General features: G+C 40.6%; 2 protein-coding genes across 3 annotated transcripts; one reads left to right on the top strand and one right to left on the bottom strand.

Moving 5' to 3' along the window:
- The first annotated feature begins 132 nt into the window (after positions 1-132).
- FAM216A (family with sequence similarity 216 member A) lies at positions 133-12,150 on the top strand. Of its 2 annotated transcripts, none has more exons than XM_070399336.1 (7): positions 133-742; positions 2,544-2,578; positions 4,691-4,812; positions 7,526-7,655; positions 7,737-7,920; positions 8,481-8,563; positions 10,189-12,150. In XM_070399336.1, exons 1-7 carry the CDS (start codon positions 651-653, stop codon positions 10,302-10,304), a joined length of 762 nt encoding a protein of 253 aa, XP_070255437.1. In that variant the 5' UTR covers positions 133-650; the 3' UTR covers positions 10,305-12,150. The 2 variants fall into 2 exon arrangements, with proteins under 2 accessions (XP_070255437.1, XP_070255436.1); XM_070399335.1 differs by having other exon boundaries at positions 2,544-2,584.
- Positions 11,163-19,713, bottom strand: VPS29 (VPS29 retromer complex component). The gene is made up of 4 exons (XM_070399338.1): positions 19,620-19,713; positions 14,518-14,709; positions 11,908-12,143; positions 11,163-11,661 (listed from the first exon to the last, which is right to left on the bottom strand). The coding sequence occupies exons 1-4, from the start codon at positions 19,620-19,622 to the stop codon at positions 11,544-11,546; spliced, it is 549 nt and encodes a 182-aa protein (XP_070255439.1). The 5' UTR covers positions 19,623-19,713; the 3' UTR covers positions 11,163-11,543.
- Between the last annotated feature and the right edge of the window lie 50 nt (positions 19,714-19,763).

Here is a 19,763-nt window from a genome sequence, read left to right as displayed (position 1 = left end):
TGCGAACCAATCAAAAGCCAAGTTCCGTTTACATGCCACACCTCCGAGTACGGAGCATCCCGCAGGCCAAATCCCGTGCGAAACGCGTCCTAAGAAAACCCTGGGAAGGGAGGGATGTTGTGTGCGCACGCGCTGAGGTTGTTGGTCCAAACCCTTGGTGGTGAGACTGGCGAAGCCTGGTTGCCTTGGTGATAACTGTTTACAGATAACGGCTAGTACTCGGCATTCCTGCGCGGGGTGCTTGGGTCCTTGGTGTGCGTACTGATGTTTGACACAGATGGTGACATTCGAGATTTGCAAATTTGCCGAGGGTCTGGAATACTGAGGTGGAAGGCACCTCCGGTGGTGGAGGGCATGTCTATTTCCTTTCCGTGACGCAACCGTTCCACAAAAAGATGCAAACGTGCAAACGCGTAGTCAACTGAAGAATTCCCGCTCCTCCCCAATTTAACTCCGGGATCGTGGATCTGCCCTCCCCGCTCTCCCGAAGCTATTCGGGCCGTGTCCGGAACGCCCCGGAGGGGGCTAGAATCCGGCATCCGCCTCTTCGCCCCCAATATCGCCCGACCTGACGCAAGCGTGCTGACCCGGGAGAGGAAGAGGGAAAGCTTTCCCCGCACACAGCTCGCGGTCCCTGCACCCGGGAGGAGATGCTCGGCCAGGGTCCGGTGTCCGCCTGGACGGACTGCAGCCCTTCCGCAGAGCCTCCGGCAGTGGCCAGGACCGAGGGTGGCGGAGGCGGGTGAGGCTGCGGGGCCCTGAGGGGTAAGGGAGGACGGGGACCGGCCCGGTCATGATCCCCCTGGTGGAGAGGGGTTGGGAGCTGGCTGCTCCAATCGACTGGCCCCCAATGCCCTGAAGAGAGAGGCGGGGAGAACCTTTGTTGTGGCCGGGATGGGAAACATGGAAGCCGACGCGCTGTTCAAAGGAAGGGTTTCTGAGGAGGGTTTGGGGCAATGACAACGCGGTGACTGCGACAGTCACCTGCGTGCATCTTTCTGCCCCGAGGGGGCGCTGGGGAACCGGCTGGAAAGGCGGCCTGGCCACCGGACTCTACGTAAACCCGGGTGGGGGAGAGGGGAGACTGCGGGGACAAGCGTCCTTGTTCAATCGAGGGCTCCCGAGTCAATAAATCAGTTCCCCGTGTGTGACATTAGCCACCTTTATGTCAAGTGGGGATTCATAATCGTCCATGAAAAGATGACTATGAATATTAGAAGTACTTGACGTTTTCTTCACACAGAAGTTCGTTTCTTCATAAACCTATTTTATTTTAGCAAGTTTTTACTCTTATTTCCTGATGCTGAAGTCACTGCTGAAGTCACTAACCTCCTCATCCCTTTCATCAGTTATTCCCTAAAACAGAGCGGCTGGCTGTTTGCCAAAGCAGCTCACAGCCGCGGCTTCTGCTGCAGCCATGGCCTTTTTATTTTTTTTTTAATATATGGTGGATTGAAGACTTCTTAAAGATGGGATGGGGCCCTGACCGGTTTGGCTCAGCGGATAGAGCGTCGGCCTGCGGACTCAGGGGTCCCAGGTTCGATTCCGGCCAAGGGCATGTACCTGGGTTGCGGGCATATCCCCAGTGGGGTGTGCAGGAGGCAGCTGATCGATGTTTCTAGCTCTCTGTCCCTCTCCCTTCCTCTCTGTGGGAAAATCAATAAAATATATTTTTTTTAAAAAAGATGAGATGGGGTCTTGTGTTTCTTTTCTGTTCCTCTCAGTGCTTAGTGAAGTGCTGGATCCTAGTATATCAGGAGATGAATGAACTCGTGTTCATTGAATAAATTGGAAGAAGGAAGGGTGTTTTGTCTCAATTTGAGAAAAAAAAAAACAAACCTATACAAAATTAGATACATTCCAAATCCAGGATTCTAGAACACCTTAATTACATACAATAAAAAACAAGATAGTCTTTTCCATAGCCAAGTTACTTTATTAAAAATAAAGAGAACAAGAAAATATTATGGTGCCGAAACCGGTTTGGCTCAGTGGATAGAGCGTCGGCCTGCAGACTGAAAGGTCCCGGGTTCGATTCTGGTCAAGGGCATGTACCTGGGTTGCTGGCACATCCCCGGTGGGGGTGTGCAGGAGGCAGCTGATCGATGTCTCTCTCATCGATGTTTCTAACTCTCTATCTCTCTCCCTTCCTCTTTGTAAAAAATCAATAAAATATATTTAAAAAAAAAAAAAAGAAAATATTATGGTTAGGACTAGAAGCCCAAACTACTTTATTAAACTCAATGTAGGAATTAGATTAGGAGGCTATAAAACTAGGCCAAACTTGGCTTAAAGTAAATCCTGTCTAATAATATGGTAAAGAAAATATCAGATAACTCACTTTAAATAAGTCTGGAGCCATTCAGATATAACCAGATGACAGAAGAAAATTTGCAAGACATTCTGTCTGATGGAAGCACGAAAAGTATAAAGCATATGCAATACTGTCCTTTTTTCATTTAAAATACCTTAATGTTTATAAAGCTGTCAGTTATTTGCTGTTACTACCTACTAATTACATCCTTTTTTTTTTTTTTAAACAGATCAGCTGGACATTCTTATTACCAGAATTCCAAAGGTACTGGTGAGTACAGCACATAAATCAGATAATACCTATAAATAACATGGTTCAGAGAAGTCAGTTTTGCTATAACTCTCACACAAAGGAGGTTTAAAAATAGATTTTATTAGCCTTCTTGGTGATCTTAGTCTTTAAGATTTTTGAGAGAACAATCAGCAGGTACCTTGTCTCCCATGAAGATATCTTACATCAAGCATTTTAAAAATAGTCTTTCAAAATAGCAATGAATTTGAAAACTGTGTTTATAACTGATGTTGGTTGAAGAGAGCACAGATTGAAGGAAAATTTTTAAACTGAACAAACTCAAAGAACAAAATATTTCTTAATGCTGCTGTTTTCCTCTCCCTTGGAGTGAAGGATAGAGCTGCTAGAGTTGAGAGGATAAGATGCCCTCCCAAAGGTGTCACACTAATTTTGGGGAGGGAGCAATTTCAATTCAATGATATATAAACCTGGATTCACTTTGCTCTTCCTTGGAAATTTTATAGTCCTAACAGTTACGTAGGAAAAACATACATACTTGCAAGTATATAGATATAAAAATGCACAGACATACATATAAATGTATATAAATAATGTGGTTTTCAAATGGAATTGCTGATTCATATGGCCATTCTATGTTTAATATTTTGAAGAACTGCCACACTGTGTCTATAGCAGCTGCACATTTTACATTCCCACCAGCAATGCACATGGTTCCAATTTATCCACATCCTAACTAACACTTATTTTTGTTTGGATTTTTTTTTTTATGATAGGCATCCTTATGGGTATCTCACTATGGTTTTGATTTTGACTTCCCTAATGATTAGTGATAGTCAGCATCTTTTCATGTACCAATTGACAATTTGTGTGTCTTCTTTGGAGACATCCAAAATCTATCCAAGTCCTTTGCCCATATGTCAGTTAGGTTGTTTGTTGTTGAGTTTAACTATTATTTTTGTAACTATTATTTTTAAATGTTTGATTTTCTGTAACAAAATGCTACCAAGCTTTTGAGCAATTAAATTTTAGACCAGGCTATGATATGCATCCTAGAAATATTTATTAGCAGGGACACAAAAGATACACTCTTAGAGAATTAGCCCATACCTACAACTTGAGAAAGGATTTTTTTTTTTAAATATGTTTTATTGATTTTCTACAGAGAGGAAAGGAGAGAGATAGAGAGTTAGAAACATCGATGACAGAGAAACATCGATCAGCTGCCTCCTGCACATCTCCCACTGGGGATGTGCTCGCAACCCAGGTACATGCCCTTGACCGGAATCGAACCTGGGACCTTTCAGTCCGCAGGCCGACGCTCTATCCACTGAGCCAAACCGGTTTCGGCAAGAAAGGATTTAAAATAATAAACTTGAGCCCTAGCTGGTTTGGCTCTGTGGATAGAGCATCAGCCTGCAGACCAAAGGGTCCCAGGTTTGATTTTGGTCAAGGGCACATGCCCGGGGTTGCAGGTTTGATCCCCAGTAGGGGGCATGCAGGAGGCAGCCAATCAATGACTCTCATCATTGATGTTTCTCTCTCTCTCTCCCTCTCCCTTCCTCTCTGAAATCAATAAAAACATATTAAAATAATAACAATAATATACTTGAAATGTTGAATTAGTATTTTATTATTACAGTTTCCAAATGATGATTTAAGGGTCATAATAACAATTTCCAGATGATTTTCTATTTGTTGGTAAACTAGTTAGTCTTTCAGTATGCCATATCTGGTTTGCCCAAATTCTTAAAACAATAACCAAATTTAAAGTTTAATATATAAAATTATAGTGGCCTTTGTTATCAATAACATTAAAACAAAACTGTGCTTATTTAATTCACTTTACTAAGTAAAAACTTTTAACTTAAAATCTGTTCTGCCAGCTTAATTTGTAATAGTCCAAAACTGGAAACAATCCAAGTGTCCATCAACAGGTTTCTCTCTCACAACCACGTTTCTCTTTCTCTCTCTCTTCCTCTGCCTAAAAGCAATTAAAAAATTTTTAACAGCCCATGCTACTTCTCCAGAATAATCACTGACACATGTAAATACATAGACCTTAATAATTAATTTGTTGAACTGATCTTTCTCATGAAATTCACATAATAATGTCCTTGCCTACAGATGGAATCAAAGATGGACACAAAATGAACTTACACATAGCCAAGCTACAAGAGTTATGGAAAACTCCTCAAATTCAAACAATTCACATCACTAAATCAATGACAGATGTGTCCTTTCTAAAGGTATGCTAACTACCTACCAATACTTTATTTAAATACCAATGATCTTTGTATTCAGAGCTGAACTTTTTATTGAAGACCAGAGGCCCGGCATGCACCGGTGAGGTCCCTCGGCCTAGCCTGCAGGGATTAGGCTGCAACTGGCTCTCCTACATCCCCCAAGGGGTCCCGGATTGCAAGAGGGCAGTTCTCGAGTGATGCACCCTGCAATCAGGCTCCCTCCTCTCTGGTTCTGGGTGCGTCACCCGAGAACCGCAGCTGTGAAGTCACCGCAGCTCAGCAGCTCCTGCAGTGAGTGTCTGCCCTGGGTGGTCAGTGTGCGTCATAGCCACCGGTCTGAGCGTCTGCCCCCTGGTGGTCATTGCATGTCATAGCTAGCGGTCAGACAGTTGAATGGTCGCTTAGGCTTTTATATATACTTAGAGAAGTGATTTTCAACCTTTTATATCTCATGACACACACAAACTAATTATTAAAATTCTGCAGCACACCCAAAATGTATTTTTTGCTGATCTGACAAAAAAAGGTATAGTTTTGATTCATTCACACCTGGCTGCTATTTTTGTGTTGGCTATTGTCACTTTTACAATTTGACAATCTAAGGGAAAAGAGGTCAGGCTCTGGCAGGGTAACTCAGTTGGTTAGAGCATTGTCCCGATATGCCAAGGTTACAGGTTTGACCCTGTTAGGGCACATACAAGAATCAACCAATGAATACATAAATAAGTGGAATGACAAATCTCTCTCTCTCTCTTTCTCTCTCTCTCTCTCTCATAAATAAACAAAAATTAAAAAAAAGAAAAGGGGCCAGTGCCCTCAACTAAATAATCAGATATTGCATGTTTTAAAAATTCTTTTGGCACACTGGTTGGAAATTGCTGACTTAGAGGGTAAGGTACTGCAGAAGACAAGGCACACCCAACATATTGTGTAGGAATATATATATATAATCTGTTGGGTCAACCATGAGTGAATACAAGAATTTTATAGACTAGAGGCCTGATGCACAAAATTCATGCACGGAGTGGGGGTGGGGGGTCCCTCAGCCCGGCCTGCACCCTCTCCAATCCAGGACCTCTCGGAGGATGTCTGACTGCCTCTCGCAATCCGGGACTGCTGGCTCCTAACTGCTCGCCTGCCTGCCTGCCTGATCGCCCCTAACTGCCTCTGCCTGCTTGATGACCCCTAACCACATCTGCCTGCCTGCCTGATCGTCCCTAACTGCTCCCCTGCTGGCCTGATCATCCCTAACCACCTCTGCCTCACCCCGCACCTGGGACCCAAGATTCCCTCCTCCAGCCGGTTGCAGGCACCCAGGACTCGGGCTTCCCTCCCTCTGGTCAGCCGCAGGCACCCAGGACCCAGACTGGCTTCGCTTGGGCCAGTCGCAGTCACAGGGGACCGCGGGGCAGGCAGCTTGTCCCTCTCCCAGGCCGCAGTCTGGCTGGTCCCCATTCCTCTCTCACGAGCTCATTTGTGCCTGGCTGGTCCCCATTCCTCTCTCACGAGCTCATTTGTGCCTGGCTGGTCCCCATTCCTCTCTCCCCAGTGTTGAGAGTCTGAGCCATTATGGCTTGACGGTGTGAGGGTGTGATGACCATTTGCATATTAGCTCTTTATTATTTAGGATTTCTTATCATAAGAGTTCTTTCAGGGCTTTATGACCTTCAGATTTGATGTACCTTTATGCAGAAAACTCAATGCCTCAAACACGAAGGCACTTGAGGAAAGTTCCATTCTAGAGATGGAAACCCACCTCATAAAGATTTTTCTCAAAGACTACAAAATTAGAAGCAAGCAAGTAAAGAAAATGGCAGTAAACCTTTAACACAGCTATTGTCCTGTATTACCCATTAAAGATCATAGCTGGCAGGGTAGCCTTTCCAGAGCAACAAAAATTAGGCTTACTAAAGATTAGTGCCAACTGGTGAAGTTTTCAGGTCAACCTTTTGAATTTCTTCTGGATTATTACCTATCCAGTTCAGTATTCCTGTGTGTGTGTGTGTGTGTGTGTGTGTGTGTGCACGCGCGCGCACATGTGCATATGTAGTGGTCTTGCATTTTAGGTGTTAACTTCTAAAATCAGCAAGTACAGTGAAAATATTAGTCAAAGTTACTTATATCAGAGCCCATCAGACTATCCCTCCATCTGTCCAACTCAGTTATCCTTATGGTTCTAGAAAGGCCTGTTTTTTTAGTTAAACTAAGTAGAGTAATTGGGTTGCTTTTAGATGCTACTTTATTTAGAAGTGAGATGCCCACACTCACTGAGAAGCACATGGGAATTAAGACTCACTGACTGGGGTGGTGAACACACAAAACAACAAACAGATGATTCGTTATAGAATTGTATACCTGAAACCTATATAATTTTATTAACCAATGTCACCCCAATAAATTCAATAAAAAATAAAAAAATGCACCACACACACACGCACACACATACACCCCAAAAAAGACTCACTGACATAACAGCGGATTCATATTTTGCTTACTCTTCTAGGGCAGTGGCCCTCAAACCTCATTGGGCATCTGAATCACTTGAGTGGAAATGGCAAGCAGAGTCACTTGTACTATTTAAATGGCCATTTCTTTCTCTCTCTCCTTGGCCAAATTAACATAGTTGAATTTGCTTAAGTAAAACGTACAGATGGTACACTCTGCTAAACGTTCATCCTTTCAGATAAAAGCCTATAAATCTTGTTCTGTCTTTTAGCATCCAGACCTCACCATAGGCCAGAAGCATTATCTGTGCAGCATTGCTAAGATCTGTAATGTGAACTATCTGAGGGTGTTAATGAAGAGGCAGTATATGCATATGATCCAGCACAACTCTCACAAGCCAGGCAGGTGCACCTGCAATTAGTTTCTTACTAGTTGTCACAAGAAATGAGAGGGTCCTCTAACTGAAGTGATTTATATGACAGGTGTCCTCACTCATCACAGGAGCCACCTCAGTTCTCGTCACTCCCAGAAGCAGCATTACCCCTGTACTACATGGCGACACCAACTGGAGAGAGGGGACTCAGTGCCTTCCAACATCGCAGCCGCATCTGCACCTGAAATGATCATACAGCATTCCCTTTGGCGACCCATGAGAAACAAAGGAAGGTCTGCTTCTTATTGTTTAAAAGGAGGAAAATGTACCCCAATTTTATTTGAAGGGTAGCTAAATGATATGAAAATTCGTGTTCCCTATTATGTTGACTTTGCTAAGTTCAGAAGCGGCTGGACAAAAAGCAAAAAAGGATGTTATCTTATGGCCTCTTTACTGAGCTGACTGGGATATGCCACATCTTTTAGAACTTATTTGGTGGAATTGTCAACATTTCTTGACCAGCTAGAGATATGGAAGACTGCCCTTTTCAGTGATTCCCACTCAAATTCAAAATAATGCAAACACTTCCAAAAGGAGAAGCATATGGTCGCTACTGCACAGGGGAATACTATAAACAAAAAAGGAGGGAAAATGAGATAAGAAGCCTAATTATTCAACCTGCAAAATAGTTAGCTTTGCATTTCAGGATTAATAAGTCACAGGAGAACTCAGGGGCTGAAAGGGTCTCTTTGGTGATGCTGGCAGCTTAATAGAGAATTTGTGTAGCCTTCCACAATCATTAGGCAGCTGTTCACTTTGCTGGTTGCGATTAAGATGCTTTTCTTTCTTATAGTTTAAAAACTGGATATGTGTCTAAAACAAGATGTAAGTCGCTGAAGATTTTTAGAAAACCAGGCAGACTGTTCATGCAATCAGGTAAATGTAGAATTTGAAAAATATGCATTTTTAAAGATCTTATGTATAAAAAATCATTAAACCCAATATAGATTAAGCCATTGAAAATTTAGAATGTGATTTGCTTGTATTGCTCGTAATAAAACTAAACATGAAATATACTTCTGCTTTCATTTAAAAGAACACACTGCTCAGAGTAGTAAGATTCAAGGTATTTCTAATTATAAATTAAGATATAATGTTACCCAGCTGGCATGGCTCAGTGGTTGAGTATCCACCTATGAACCAGGTCGTGGTTTGATTCCCGGTCGGGGCACATGCCCGGGTTTAGGGCTCAGTTCCCAGTGTGGGGCGTGCAGGAGGCAGCCAATCGATTCTCTCATCTTTGATGTTTCTATCTCTCTCTCCCTCTTCCTTCTTCTCTGAAATCAATAAAAAAATATATTTTTTAAAAGGTATAATATCAAGGTTAGAGACTTAACAGAATTTATCATATCAGAACCCAAATTCACAAAAACATGACTTTTTCCAAGCCATAGCACTTGTTTTATGAGGTAGTGCCATTTTTGGAAGGATAACATAGTTTGTATAGCATCAAATAGTTTACAGAAGGCTATTATCACCAATACCATTTTAATAGGACTCAACAAATCAGTGGAAGCAAGCCAAGCAGGTGACAGAGCAACTCAGACAAATCTAGACTTGGGAAGGATCGGCATAAAGGATCCTTCTACAATTACGGAATAGCATAAAATGAAAAAGACAAAAGAGGAAGAAAGACCAAATGCTCAGAAGTATTCCTCAGAATTGATAAAATGGAAAGGATTAAGTGGAAGTTACGTCATTTCCTATTTAATACCACAGTGTGACAGTGCCACTCAGCTCTGCTGTAAATACCACACTATGCCTATCCAAGAATTGAGGGAAACCGTAGGGATAAAGGTAAGCCTGGTTCCAAAAAGAACAGCTGGAGAAAACCCCAGGCAGGGGAAAGGTTCCTGTGGTCCCCAAGAGAAGAGAGATAAGAAGGAACTTAAAATGGAGAATGCTGAAACTGTAATTTCTTTCCTACCAATAGATTTTAAAAAACAAAGGGCGCTGGCTGGAGGTAGACTAAGGCAGGGGAAGAATGGGAACATCTGTAATAGTGTTAACAAAAAAAATGAAGTTACAAAGCAAAGGAAAAATAGAACTTAGTAACAGAATTTGCTGTACAATAACTTGGCTAGAATACAGCACTGGGTATCTTTTATTTTTTAAGATTTTAAAATAATAAATTTTTATTGAATTGAAAGGAAGGGAGAGGAAGAGAAAGATAGAAACATCAATGATGAGAATCATTGATTGGCTACCTCCTGCAAGCTCCACACTACGGATTGAGCACACAACCCGGGCATATACCCTGACCAGAATCCAACTGTGACCTTCTGGCCGAGCAGTATTGAGTATCTTATTTTTAAAAGTAAGAGATTTGGGGGAAAGGGGAGTTCAGTTTTGAAAATGTAAGCAATCTGTTTTTGCTAAAGGTTTATTAATAACGTAGGTCATTTTGAAGGTTGTTCTTATATACAAATCTCAATTTTTAGGATGAAATACAATTTTGTTTCCAAAACAGACATTATAAACTCTTTTTCTTTTGTCTTCAGTTTCCACAAATGATTTTGAATCATACACCAATGAAGAAATAAAGGAAGATTTTCTAAGTAAGTGTATGCAATCAATGTCAATTGAAGAACAGGGAGAACATCTGATGTTAACTTGACAATCTTGTCTTATGTATTGATAATGTGCCAAAGGTAGGGGTAGGGGTTGTGAATTGATACTGTTATTCACCATTAAGTCATTAAGTCATTTTGGTTTGTTCAGAAATGTTTAAACCATGTAATTGGTTTGATGTAGTTCCATGTTCCAATGACATTTGTGTAATAAAGTCCCTGTGTAAATATATGCTTTTATTTCTAGCTAGATACAATTAAAATTTTTGTCACTTAAAAATTGAATTATTTTTTCTTTAAATCTGACAACTACATTGTATAATTCTCTCTGTGTTTACAATAAGTCCTAAAACAGCAACATTAAAATATCTGACAAATATTTTCTTGATTTGGCTGAGGAAAAGTCTTGAAATATCCTAATATGGCATAGCATTTAATAGAGATAACACCCTGGATTGCAAAGATGATGCTTAATAAATATTTGCTGCTTGAATACAACTTAAAAATGGAAATGTCAGTTTGCCCTATTTTATGAAAATTGCTACAAAAACACTTGGCCTCTCAAACTAGATTAAGTTGGGGGTGGTGGTACTAATGAGAGGATTCTTTACATTATATATTCATTCTAGGTTGCTTCCCTTCTAAGCATTAGTGTTAAAAATTTTTTTGTTAAAACTTGAAAAATAGGGCAATTTAAAGCATCAGTTTGAAGGATCTCTCCTGATATAATATGTCCATATGGCATATTATTTAGAAAATGAAATCAGAGTCCAACATTATGACCCAGAATATTCTAAGAAATGAGAGAGTTCTAAAGTTATTTCATCACTTTAATGCTTGTCTACAGTTTCATTTGGTCTCTCATTTTTATGGTTTTTAAAAATTAAAACAGATTATCAAGAAAGTATAAATGAAAGGTAACTTTATTACTGGAGAAGAGAAAAATGTATACAAGAAAGTCCAGATTCTTTTCCCTCATGCACTACTTTTATAATAAAGTTCTAAATATCAACTCTGAAGGTATTTACAATGATAAGTTTTTCTTAACATGTAACCATTTACTGTGTGGGGGACATTTTTTCATAGAAATCATATACTTAAACTAAATAAATTCTTATAGTTTACAAGAAGCTTAGACATTGTATTAACAGAAGACGATACATTTTACTGCAAAATATTATAAAAGTTGATACAATTTTGTGGCTCTTAATTGTTTCATTACTTGATTTGAACAGGGGAATTAATAAGAAACAACAACAACAGAAAAAATCAAGACAGGCCTGGCTTTATGATTTTTTGTATTCGATTCGTTCTACTTTCACATCATCTCCAATTAGCTGATACACATAAGTGACAACTGTAGAAGCCTGGATATCCATCAACACAAATGAAGGAATAATGTTTCTGGAAGGAGATATAAGTAATGTCAGTGTTTTGTACTAAAAAACCACAGCACTATAAATTTCAATTTAATATGACAATTTGGATTCAAGGAGAAATCTGGTTGTTACATATTAAAAAGAATAATCACCAAAAGAAGATGGCCAGAAAGGCTATATTTAAATGGTTGCATTTCTCTTTTATGAAATGTCACACATGCAATTATTAAATTAATAAAAACCCCAAATTCCCAAATTACATACTACTCACGTTTCCAAGGCATTATATGCTCCAGTGGCAGAACCTGGGTTAATGTAGAATTTATTTTCATGCTCAAATGCTTCAAATTTGTGTGTGTGTCCTGAGATAAGAATGTCCACATCAAACTGCCTCTGCAACAGAGCTAAGCTGGCCATATCTCCCCATGGAATAACTTGATGTCCATGGATCAAACCAATTTTGAACTGCCCAACAGTCACAACTTTCTGTTCTGGATAATTCAGATTCTAAAATAAGAAATAAACATACTCATGTTTAAAAAACAACCTGCTTTTAAATATTCAGTCTCATATGGGTGTTTTGCTCCACAACCAACACTTTTATTAAATATGATTTCTTCTTAGTCTCTAAGGCTGCAACTATGCACATAACTGAAATTTCTCATGCAATACCTTGTGTTTATTTTTATAGAATATAGATTCTTTTGGGCATGCTGTAAAAAATGATTATCCCATCAAATTTCTGGGTTTCCTCTCCCTAAGAATCCTAGGCATATGGCCTGTACCCCAGGCTTTAAGTTATATAGATGATGACTTAAAATAATTTAAAATACATAGTACTTAGTATGAAACAGGCACTATTCTAAAGGCTTTATAAATATCAACCTACCTAATGCTTACAAACAATCCTAAACCTGGTGGCCATGGCTCAGTGGTTGAGCATCGACCTATGAACCAGGAGATCACGGTTCCATTCCTGGTGGGGGCATAGGCCCAGGTTGAGGGCTAAATCCCCAGTGTGGGGCATGCAAGAAGCTAGCTATCTATCTCTCCTCCTCCCTTCCTCTCTGAAATCAATAAAAATATACTTAAGGAAAAATAATCCTAAGAGGCAGATTCTATTCTGACCCCCATTTTATGGATGAAAAAAACGGAGGCATGGAGAGGTTAAAATAACCTGCCCTGCCAGAACCGGTTTGGCTCAGTGGATAGAGCGTCGGCCTGCGGACTCAAGGGTCCCAGGTTCGATTCCGGTCAAGGGCATGTACCTTGCTTGCGGGCACATCCCCAGTGGGGGGCGTACAGGAGGCGACTGATCGATGTTTCTCTCTCATCGATGTTTCTAACCCTCTATCCCTCTCCCTTCCTCTCTGTAGAAAATCAATAAAACATTAAAAAAAAATAATAATAACCTGCCCAAAGTCACACATTAATAAGTGGTTGAGCTACCAGGGTTTGGTAGCATGGCTTCAGGGATTGTGACTTGAGCAAATTTGTAGCAAAAATTTTGAATTCTTGCTACTGAAACTGTTATTTTTTGTTAATCCTCACCCGAGGCTATTTTCCCATTGATCTTTTAGAGAGAGTGGAAGAGAAAGGGAAAGACAGAAACATCGGTGTGAGAGAAATACATCGATTGGTTGCCTCCTGCACGCCCCCTGACCAGGGCTGGAGCTAGGGAAGAGCCTGCAACCAAGGTACATGCCCTTGACCTGAATGAAACCCGGGACCCTTTGGTCCATGGTCAACGCTCTACTGAGCCAAACCGGCTAGGGCTAAAACTATTTTTAGTATAACACAAACAGAACCACTAATGTTTTTAACAAAGCAGACCTATATTCTAATTATTGACAAGAAGTTTGCCTCTTCTCTTCTCATTCCTGTCTTTCACCTCTGTGCAACCTCTAGTTTAGCCAAACTTTTAAAAAACCACTAAAAAACAACAACACTATGGTCATTCAGTTTGATATAAAGAGCCCCACTAAAAAGCAACAATAAAGTTAAATAATTTATGAAACAGTTTATATTCCCAGAAATAAAAAATAAAATTTTCAGACTCAGATTTTTAATTTAAAATCATACAATGTTAGGACTGGCAGGGGTTTTAAAAATCATCTATTCCAATCTATTTACACAGAAGGAAACTAAGACCAGAAAGAGGATGTAATGTGCCTAAAATTTCATTGTTAATTAATGGGTGAAGTTGGAACCCCAGAATTTCTAATGTTTTTTTTTTCTTTTTTAAAGTCAGGTGTACTGAGGTATAATTTACATACAGTAAAATTACCCTTCTTAGTATATAATTCAAGGTGTTTTGACAAATGCATATAGTCATGTAAGCACCACCACAATCAAGATATAAAACAATTCTATGACCTCCTCAAAACTTCCTCCTGCCAGTACTTTATAGTTAACCCTGGTGACAGAGAGCCATGGTAGGCTCTTCAACAGATCAGTGATGTGATCTTCACTTAAAAAGGATCACTCTGCTACTTGGAGAACAAACTGTGGAGGGAGGGAGGGTAGAATGAGGAAGTTGGAACATAGGAAAGTGATATGGTCCTTGGAACACGGTAGTAGAGGTGATGGTGGTGGTAAGAAGTCCATAACAAAAACTTTATAAACTAAATGCTAATACTACAAAAAATAGTGACAAAACTACTTTTACTCTGTATCAATTTAGTTAGAACAAGTACTTAATATGTTTACTGAGCAATCTAAAATTCAGTGATTTTCCAACAGGAAGGAGGGGTATGTGTAGTAATTTTATATTTTGGGGGGAAAAGAGACCTTAATAGTTGAGAAACTAGTCTAAAGGATAAAGCTTTATACGTGAAAATCAAGAAAAGGAAATATTGTAAAAGAAAGGGAAATACATCACCTCATCGAAGTCTCCTCTCACAATATGAACATCACCGGCCAGAGTCTTGAGATAGTCATAACTCTCTTTGGTGCAAAGGTTTCCAGTGCAGAGAATGTGCTGAATCTTTCCTGGTACGAGCAGCTTTTTGAACTTAGCTGGCAAACTGTTGCACCGGTGTGGGATGTGCAGGTCTCCTAATACCAACACCAACTTTAAAGTGTCAAGGTGAGACAAGGTGTAATGTTAAACATTATGTCAAAACAAGATACTCTCTTCCAATAACCCCCTTTTAAATTAAACTAATCAGAGATTCCAGAACACAAAGGAGCAGAAGTTATTCAAACATTTCCTTATCATAACCATTTAAACAAACACACATATCACACATGATAATGTACTCTGTTCTTAAAATATCATGAATTCCAGGAACATTAATAAAGAGAATTGTTAAAAATGAAATGATAGAACCCTGGCCAGGTGGCTCATTTAGTTGGAGTGTCATTCAGTACACCAAAAGGTTGTAGGTTTGATTCCCAGTCAGGACACATACCTAGGTTGCCAGTTTGATCCCAGGTTGGAGGCAACCGATCAATGTCTCTCTCACATGGATGTTTCTCTCTCACATTGATGTTTTTCCCTCCTTCCCTCCCTCTCTCCTTTACTTTCTCCAAACATATCCCAGGGTGAGGATTAAAAAAAAAAAGTAATGATAAAAAAATTAATTCTATAATTTATGTTTACTAGCCTGACAACTATTTGGAGGAATAATAGCCAAAATTTACAATATTTGCTACTTAAAACTATTAGCTACACATTACAGAGGAATAAAAACAGCCTATGTTTTACAAAGTTTCAATAGGACAAATGTGTACTTTTCAATACAAAAGTACTTAGGGATAATAATAATCTTTATCTTCTCTTTCATTAGAAATCCTCACTGTCATATATTCATTGTCTAGATTAAATTGCCTATGTGTCCTTAGTTTAGTTTCCAAACTTAAAATAACATTTTCACAATCTTTCATGTGCATTAGAGCATTAAAAAAAGAGTCAGTTAAATAAGTGATGAATTTAGTAGGAAGTGGTTTCGAGTTGCAACAAAAAATTTACACTTTAATATAAAAAAGAAAAATCTCAATCCTGTAATATGTTAATGATTTTACATGTAAATATTATTTAACTAAGTCACTTAACAGAAGAATATATTAAAAAAGGTCATTCTATCCTATATAATAAAGGCCTAATATGCTCAGTGTCCAGCGTTCATTCTTCCATTCAACCAGTCGCTATCACGTGCACTGACCACCAGGAGACAGCCGCTCCGACTGGTAGGTTAGCTTGCTGCTGGGGTCCGGCCCTTCAGGACTGGGCAAGCAGACCTGATATGCCCTGGAGCCCTCTCGTGGTCCCTCCCCGGGCCCCGATCATGCACTGGTGGGGTCCCTTGGCCTGGCCTGCGCCCTCTTACAATCCGGGACCCCTGGGGGATGTCAGAGAGCCGGTTTCCGCCCGGTTTCCGCCCAGTCCCCGCAGGCCAGGCCCAGGAACCCCACCGATGCCTCTAGTTTAAAAATATCTTCCCTCCAAAGGACAATAATTTCATGTTGATTAGTATAAGCACCTTCATTCTACGACAACATGTTTTCCGACACAGACGTCCCATCCATAAATGTACATGCCCTTTAACTGCTTTTTAAAAAGGTATGACTATTTCTTATTATCAAAGAAAACATTAAATATCTAAAATAAGATAAAACAAAAGTTTTGTCACCACTGACTTTGTAAATTGAAATTAATCAAAAACAAAATGTGCAAAATTAAAATTATTAAAACAAGCTTGATTCATCTTGCAACAAATATCAAAATGATTACAAAGGAAAGGAACTATTCAGGATGTAGAGTAACTGCAGTCAAATTAGAGCATTTTAAAAGAAGTTGTTAAATAAGTTTCTTTATAAAGACTAGATTCAGCTGGTATTTGCTCAAGGACTTATATTGTTTCAATCCAGATGGGTAAAACATCTGTAAAACTAAAACCACCATGAAGTTTTGACCTTCATTGGTAATGAATACAAAAGTACCTAGAGCTATAACAATCTTCATCGTTAGAGGGAGATCCCTTCAAATATGTATTGAGGTGCATAGTTAATGTGGGAAGCTGGCATTTGAAAAAAAGGTAAAGATATCCTTATTTAAAAAAAAAGAATAATCTCAAACTCATAAAAGGGTATATGTCTGTAACAGGTTGAAAATGTTTGGGACTGCCCTAGCTGGTTTGGCTCAGTGGATAGAGCAACGGCCTGGTGACTGAAGGGTCCCGGGTTTGATTCCAGTCCCAGTCAAGGGCACTTGCTCGGGTTGTGGGCTCGATCCCCAGTTGGGGGCGAGCGAGAGACAGCCAATCAATGATTCCCTCCCATCACTGATGTTACTATCTCTTTCTCCCTCTCCCTTCCTCTCTGAGACCAATAAAAATATATATTTTAAAAATATATACATATAATTTTAAAAAAATGTTTGGGACTAATAGTGAATGAGTTGCTCCATCTGAATGAACTAAAAAGAACATTAGTAAGAAATGATACTTTATAATGATTGATAACCTAAATTCTATAATGTACTGTGGATTATGCCCGTGTGCCCAGATATCAGCATTCTAAAGTTATAACTGTATGAATGACCACACAGAAATTATTTAAAATTAGTAAGGGTCCTAACTAGGACTCTGGTTTCCTGCAAGTGACAAAGTTATAAGGGAAATAGTGTCACATAACAAATATCAGACTTTGAGGAATGTCCTTGCCCAAATCCCACACTTTGACAGTTCAGGTTAGACATAGATTATAGTCTTTTAAGACAGCAAAAGATCCTGGAAATGGCAGTCTTGTTAAATTCAAATAAAGAACCAACCCAATCAAAGCATAGGAATTTGGCTATTTCCTATTTGATAGCCTATAAGAGGGTGAAAATCCCAGTAATCAGACACCCAACCACCATTATTAGGAGGAGCTAAGAGAAGAAACTTACTCTGTGCCCAGCCTTAGTGGAATGAAGAAGTTGATTGCAGACAGGGGGAATGAAAAAAAAGGGTGAAACATGACCAATGTTAAAAGAAAGCAACAAAAAGAAACAAACCCAAAAAAACTCATATCAAATGAATATGCAAACAATTGTTAATGATTTCTGAGTGTTATGAAAGAAAATGTTAAAAATCAGCTTTGCTCAAAATACCAAAAGAACCATTTGCTATATTTTAAACGTGACACATACGCGCATGCATACATACTTCTAAAATCTTTTGCCTTGTCAATTTTTTTCCTAATCTTATTCTCCACATGACTCTCATACCCTTTCATTTCCTGTTTACTTAGCATTTTACAAGACAATTTGGAAAATTAATCAGTCGTAACTTTAATGAAAGCTAACCTTTTCTACATTCTTATGGCCTAATTATTCCTCAAGTATATTGATCTTAATTATGTTAAAATTCTAGTTGTAAAATTATGCTGCAGTTTGGGTCATTATTTTGTATAGCTGATCTAATATAGCACTACAAATACATTATCAAGTGATGAAGTCACCAACTACCGATGATAAAAACAAACACATTCCTCTCCACATAAAAATGGACCTTCCCCACACCTGAATTTGCTGCCTGTGGACTCTTGGATACTACCGCGTGTTGAATGTTTCTAGTCCCCTTTGCAAAATAAAAGATGGGCTAATGCTACATTTCGCCCAGTTCTTTCCATTTGACATGAAAAATGATGTGCTGGTGCAACTACCCTAAAAAAAGTGTTAACCTCTCAACAAAAACTGATACATGTCAAGAAATTTCATCTTCATAAAGTGAAAGAAAAACCGGGGGGAAAAAAAAAAGAAATTTCGTCTTCTCCCAAGGATCAATGTCTCAAAATCACTGTAAAATGTGCTCTAAGCTGGAGTTTGGTTTAGAAGCAAAAATCAAAAGTAAGATGAAAGCTTTTCACATTTATAAGGAAGTATATACCATAAATCTTTGCCATGTCCATACGCCACCTCAAAAGCTATGTTTGCCACAGAATCGTGATAAATCTTAAAAATGCAATGGATACCCATCAGAAAGGAAAGTTCCTTTACAGTTAAATCTCATCAACACCAACACCAAGGTCATCAGAGCTCCTTCTCAAACTGTTCTGCCCCAGCAGTTCCAGTTCTAGGGCGTCAAGAGCACCCCAGGAAACGGATCACAGCCATGAGCCCCACCAGCAGCAGGACGGTCTCAGGGGCAGCAACCTGCCGGGGGTGAGAGGGTGACGGGCCGGCCTGGTGGCAGGTTGGGGCGACCTGACGAAAGACTAAAGCAAAGCTCCCCAAACTGCCCCCTTAGCACCAAACACTGGCCCTTTACCCAGAAAGACGTAGAGTCTCCACATTCTCCAAAAAATGTCAAGGAGTTCCCAGGTCATTAAGGAATCCTACTCTAAAAGGTCGCAGCATCCTAAATACACAAGGAGTTTCGGCAATTCCAAGAGCCAAAACTGCAGTCCTCTGAGAGCGCGCTACCACGGCGCAATGGCAGCTGCACGCTGTTTCAGGGCGAAAGGGATCGTTTGCATCCCCTTTCCCCACATGGCAAACCAAGCCGGGTAAGGGATTCTGCTCGCTACTTCCCGTTTGCTTCTGAGAAGCCAGCTTTCGCCAACTGGGGGGATCGGGTGGGGGGTGGGCGGATAACTTGTACACCCCAACCAGCGGGGAAGAGATAGGGGAACGTCTGGAGACGGAGGGGGACCGTGCCCCTTCCTCGGGAACGGCCGAAGCACAGGCCCAAAGCCCTTTCCCCGCTCGGGCGTGTGGGTCTCGCGACAGGACTCGCAGATGAGAGGGGCCTCCTTCCCCCTCGGACGTCCTCCGGCCCCTGGGGCGGGGGTACAAGGCCGGAGTCGGCTTCACCCAGCAGTGGCCGCTCCCTTACCTCTCTGGCCCTCCCCCCCGGGCCTTCCCAGGCCCGGCCTGAACCGCGCCCACCCAGGCCTCCGGGATCGCCTCGACCCTCGCCCAGAGACTCCCAGCCGCTCCCTACGACGCAGCACCCCGGCCGAGAGCCAGGCCTCGGTCGCCGCAGTTGCCATCCTCACCATCCTGTCACTGGGCTCCGCTCAGTCACCACAACCGCCGCCGCCCTCTTCCTCAGACTCCTCGGAGGCCCGCCCACTTCGCTCACAACCAATGAAAACAGAGGTCCACAGGAGACCGCGGTACGGTGGCCCGCCTAGGCTCTT

This window comes from Myotis yumanensis, unplaced genomic scaffold (assembly GCF_028538775.1).
Source record: "Myotis yumanensis isolate MYYU_CA2020_CCGP unplaced genomic scaffold, mMyoYum1.0.hap1 SCAF_19, whole genome shotgun sequence".
Taxonomy (NCBI): domain Eukaryota; kingdom Metazoa; phylum Chordata; class Mammalia; order Chiroptera; family Vespertilionidae; genus Myotis; species Myotis yumanensis.
The sequence above is the reverse complement of the archived record's forward strand: the minus strand, read 5'-3'. Positions and strand labels throughout refer to the sequence as shown.

What these genes read in the sequence shown, in the direction of transcription:
- FAM216A (XM_070399335.1), top strand. Translation starts at nt 651, where the DNA reads ATGCTCGGCCAGGGTCCGGTGTCCGCCTGGACGGACTGCAGCCCTTCC. An exon ending in ACCGAGGGTGGCGGAGGCGG is followed by an intron (nt 743 to 2,543) that starts GTGAGGCTGCGG and finishes TTTTTTAAACAG; the next exon opens with ATCAGCTGGACATTCTTATT. An exon ending in CAGATGTGTCCTTTCTAAAG is followed by an intron (nt 4,813 to 7,525) that starts GTATGCTAACTA and finishes TCTGTCTTTTAG; the next exon opens with CATCCAGACCTCACCATAGG.
- VPS29 (XM_070399338.1), bottom strand. An exon ending in TGAGAGGAGACTTCGATGAG is followed by an intron (nt 12,144 to 14,517) that starts GTGATGTATTTC and finishes TTCTTATTTTAG; the next exon opens with AATCTGAATTATCCAGAACA. An exon ending in GCATATAATGCCTTGGAAAC is followed by an intron (nt 11,662 to 11,907) that starts GTGAGTAGTATG and finishes ATCTCCTTCCAG; the next exon opens with AAACATTATTCCTTCATTTG.